The sequence below is a fragment of the Chaetodon auriga genome, chromosome 5, assembly GCF_051107435.1.
Source record: "Chaetodon auriga isolate fChaAug3 chromosome 5, fChaAug3.hap1, whole genome shotgun sequence".
Taxonomy (NCBI): domain Eukaryota; kingdom Metazoa; phylum Chordata; class Actinopteri; order Chaetodontiformes; family Chaetodontidae; genus Chaetodon; species Chaetodon auriga.
This window is the reverse complement of record NC_135078.1, coordinates 5,651,284-5,655,698: the sequence shown is the minus strand read 5'-3', so window position 1 is coordinate 5,655,698 and position 4,415 is coordinate 5,651,284. Positions and strand designations below refer to the sequence as shown.

Genomic DNA, 4,415 nt, shown 5'->3' with positions numbered 1-4,415 from the left:
CTGTGTTGTCTGCTAGCAGGACCTGAAACCTACTCTCACTGAAAACACACACACACACACACACACACACACACACACACACACACAGAAGAAAACAGACACTTCAATCATGTTTAATGCGTGTACTGGTATACATCTCTAAAAATCAAGAAAATCTTAAGTTACTGTCTAACATCAATGTCTACTTATCGAATGCAAATTCAAGTGAATACATGACAGAAAAGAACAACCAAGAGAGAATCAAGATCGAAAAAAAGCAACGAGTGCTGCTCTAAGTTAGTCATGCTCACTGATGTGACGAATGGAGGTGGTCTTACTCTGCTCTAAAGAAACGATACTAGAAAGTGACGACCCCTGACGATTACTAGACTTCATAGCACTGCACAGAAACGGGACATCTGTACCATACATAATCAGCAGCAGCGGTAGCGGCGGCGGTCTAAGCTGAGGCGGCGTCAGCCAGCCTGACTGCACCACGTCCAGCATCAGAGGCAGAGCTGCGTGTGTCTTGATCTTAGGTTTGCTAAAAACAACACAAGGAACACTTGGAGCAAAACATTGCTTAATAATTGTTTTACAAAGTATGGCCAGACGACGACTCTCAATAAAGCAATCAAATGCAATTATATATCAAAGGCTATTTAGTCAAGAGGACCATACATTTGATCCAAAGAAAGAAGACTGGTCATGTAACAAGAACGAGTCTTAAACTCCTGTTCAAATCCAATCTCATGTGCAAAGTGTTGCCTGCTCACACCTCTTCCTCTTCATGACTTATGTGAGTAATTAAATGTTGGTTTGATTCTCTGAACAGAGAAGAAATTTCGGATTCTCATGAAATGTTGATATTGTATTTCTGAACCAACGACATCATTAATCTCCCTGCAACATCATTAGAAACTCATTTTTTAAAAAAAATAGACATGGCTTTACCAGCCGACTATTCCCTTTATCTATAAAAACTCAGACAGCGATATTTACATCTTTGAGTATATCTTAGAAAGTAGATTCTCTTGATCTGTAGATCAGCAAAGGTTCCCTGCCACCAAATCTGATGCGGGACTTCTCCCACCAAAGCACGTGTCAGGAAAGAGGATTGTCGCAGGAGACGTCTCCCAGTGCAGGTTTATGTGTTGCTGAACGAGGAACTGAGACTGCACTATGTACAGGCGATGGGGCAATGACAGTCAGCCTGAGTGATGTGTGTGTGCGTGTGTGTGTGCTTGCGCTCAGAGTTTCTCTTCGACCTCCAGGCAGGAGCAGCGCAGAACTGGACTCACACCGATGACTGATCCCACACCTGCAAGACGAGAACAAGAAGACATCACATCCTCTTGTGCTGTTAAAGTCAGAGTTACAGCGTTTTGGAACTGAATGAAAATATTTCTTCACATCTTAAGTTTTTCCTTAAATGTGATTTTTCCCGCACTAGGATTAACTTTAAAGAAAAAAAAAAAAAAAGATAGCTCGAGTTTAAAGATGAGGCTTGTGAGTCTGTTTTAGTTACTGGCAACAAATCCCACGAAAAGACCAAAAACCAACAATGTGCTCTTCTCAGACTTCCCGTCTGCGGCTCTCTGCCCATCTGCTCCGACTGAACTGATAGATTTCGTGCTGAAGCACAGTATGGACACAGATCCTGGGTCGTTCATGCAGTTCTTCAGTCCACCGAGCTGAACTGTTTCTAACAGCTTGAAAACAAACAGCTCTGTATAAAGGGAAGATGCGACATGAAGAACAGGACCATGGATCAAATAATGCCTTCACCACCACGGCTCATGTCTGTGTTTGCCTGTCAGAGTATTCTCCTCTCTCATTTGTTCTCTACTGCACAGATTTCATGTTCGAACTATAACACTGAATACTGTTTTTATTATGTATCAGTGTGTAGTCATTTGTTCTTTTCGTTATGTGTCATTGCTATTTTCTCCTGCTTGCACACCTGTTTTCTTTCATTCGCTGATATTCACACTCAGGTCACAGGATGAAATGGGGCTGTTTTGTTTTCACAGTTGGTAGTTGAGGCAGACGGAACATTATGTGCTACACATCTTAACCACCAGGACGCCTCTCTAGTACCTTGTTAACTGGGGCGAGCTGCGTGCGGACAGACCCGGCATGGAGTCGGGTGCTGTCCCCGAATCTCCCAGGAGACCTCTCCCTGCGGCTGTCCAGCACCCTGCCGGGCGACTTCTCCCTGTCCAGGGGGCGGGCGGGAGACTTGTCCCGTCTGAACTCGGTGCGGCCCTCGCGGTAACGATGTGGGGTGCTGGGCTCCCGATGCAGGCCGTCGTGGCTGCCGGGGCCTGAGGACAAACGCTTGGAGATGTGCTCTGTGTAGGTGGGGGGGCCTCGCTTACTGGGGCTCCTGTGGGAAACACAGCAGAGGGCGGCGTCTCACAGCGGCGTCACAATGCTATTAGGAAAACCAGCCGTCTAAGAGACTCGAGAAGGTTTATTGTTTTCACAGCAGGTGGCACTGTTGGCCTGTCCAATAAAAACAATACCCATCCCTGTGGTGTTTTCTACCTGTGAGTGTGAACTGACAGTTCAAAATAAATGTGTTTTGTAGGTGTTCAAGTGTTTTTAACCCACCCACACACTATAATATAAATTCTGTTCTGTTTCTTCTCTTCTGCTGTGTGTTTTTTTTTTTTTCTTTGCTCAAACTGAGGAAGGGAGCTGACCCTCGACTGGAGCCGGTCCTCTGCAGCTCTCCAGACTCTCTGATCAGACTCCCCTTACAGCAGATGACCCGCAGTTTGTTCTGGTATGAGGAGGCCAGGTAAATGGCCCCGGAGGAGATGGCTGGGCCCAGGTAGCGAGGGTTGGGGATGTCCAGGTGGGCCAGCACTGTGGGACTGGAAGTACAGACAGACAGGGGACGTGGGAAACATAGCTAACACCAGAATCAAAGTTTTTCAAATGCGTGTCCAAAGTAGCCGGTCTGTCTCACCCCAGAGAAGCATGTCCCTGAACCTCGATGACGTCCAGGGAGTTGAAGTAGGTGACAAACAGGTAGGGCTCTCTGTAGGCTGCACCAGAGAAGCATGCAGAATTATACAGCTGTCCAAATGTGATGCTGTGTTGCTGGTCGTTGTATTAATGCAGCATAAAGCAGTGCAAAGTGCATTTACCAAAGGACAGAGGCAGGCGGCTCCACTTAATGTCGTCAGTGCGGCTTCTTCGTCCATACGTGTCCACAAACACTCCAAACTCTGCCACATAAACAAAGGTTACTGTACTCTCCTCTGTGGGCCTCTCATTGTGTCTAAGCTCTAGATAAAGATCACCTTTACAAAGTGCAATTTTTAGGATTTCAATCTACAGTAAACATCAAAAAGATGGAGAAAAAACAAGTGAACACTAATAACATTCTCTTGTGTTAAGACCAGTGGTTGCTGCCTCAGTGTGGTCTGTACTGTAGTTACCAAACAGAGTGTTGTGTGTCGAGTGGCCGTTGATTCAAACGCACCGTGAAAACACAGCAGGTACTCCTCCTTCTGCATGCTGCTGGCCACCTGCATGATGGCGATGGGGAAACTGTGAGAGGACGCTGCAAACACTGCGGAGGCCAGAGACACGTCGTTCTTGTCCAGGAACTCTGCGGTGGACCAATCAAAAGACCTGGCTTCAAACACTCACAGTTCTTTGTCTCTACTTGCCCCTGAGCCCCCTGAGTGCCGGGGGCCTGCCTCACTAACTGAACACAGCCATCCAGCAAACACAGCCCAGCCTCATGAGACAGGCCCTGAGGTCTGGGGTTTCATGAATGAGGACAACTTTAATATTGTCAGATGAAACTTCAGTGTTATCCTGTGGTTTTCTGGTATTTATCGTCTTATTGCACTCTAGAAAGCCTAATCAAGCAAGTAAATCATGAAATACAGTAATAGCTTGTAAAAGAACTGATCAGGACACATACACATGCATATCCATAAAAAGGATGACGAGTTTTTAACAAGTCTCAATGTTTTAACATCAAAACAGCTCTCATGTGTATCTTTTGTAATGTTTCATCACAGCACAGCGATATTCTACTCGTGTCCTCACCCTCAAGCACAAACTGCTTCATCTCGATCTCGTAGAACTTGTTGGTGCCGATGATGATGCTGTAGCTGGTCAGGTGGATGCAGCTGCAGGGCTCCAGAGTTTCAATCTCCTGTGAGGTGAAACGTGGACACATGACAGGACGTGTTTATGCACAGTGCATTTGACACAAGAAATCTGTCCCCTTTCATTCTGTATTTATGAAGAACCCCACAGAAATAAAGCTGTGTGATCCTGACACTGTTTATCTATGAGTGACATCCAAATTATGAGCTGAAAGACTGTTTTGGGGTTAATTTCCCTCTTTTTAGTGTGTTATTGCTGTTTCAGTTGACTGTTTTCTCCCGCTGTGTGTCAGGGTGTGC

General features: G+C 45.9%; 1 protein-coding gene across 10 annotated transcripts in view; it reads right to left on the bottom strand.

Annotated features, from left to right (window-relative positions):
- Positions 1–97: 97 nt before the first annotated feature.
- The window catches only part of citb (citron rho-interacting serine/threonine kinase b), a 40,600-nt gene continuing 36,282 nt past the window's right edge, over positions 98–4,415 (bottom strand). For 8 of the 10 annotated variants that reach the window (XM_076731147.1, XM_076731152.1, XM_076731151.1 and 5 more), the window contains 7 exons: positions 4,054–4,162; positions 3,476–3,604; positions 3,138–3,218; positions 2,957–3,035; positions 2,688–2,861; positions 2,080–2,368; positions 98–1,300 (listed from right to left, as the gene is read on the bottom strand). In XM_076731147.1, coding sequence (XP_076587262.1) covers positions 1,277–1,300; positions 2,080–2,368; positions 2,688–2,861; positions 2,957–3,035; positions 3,138–3,218; positions 3,476–3,604; positions 4,054–4,162 — 885 coding nt within the window. In that variant the 3' untranslated portion in view covers positions 98–1,276. The remainder of the gene's footprint in view (positions 1,301–2,079; positions 2,369–2,687; positions 2,862–2,956; positions 3,036–3,137; positions 3,219–3,475; positions 3,605–4,053; positions 4,163–4,415) is intronic. The other 2 variants (XM_076731157.1, XM_076731156.1) reach the window with 2 other exon arrangements.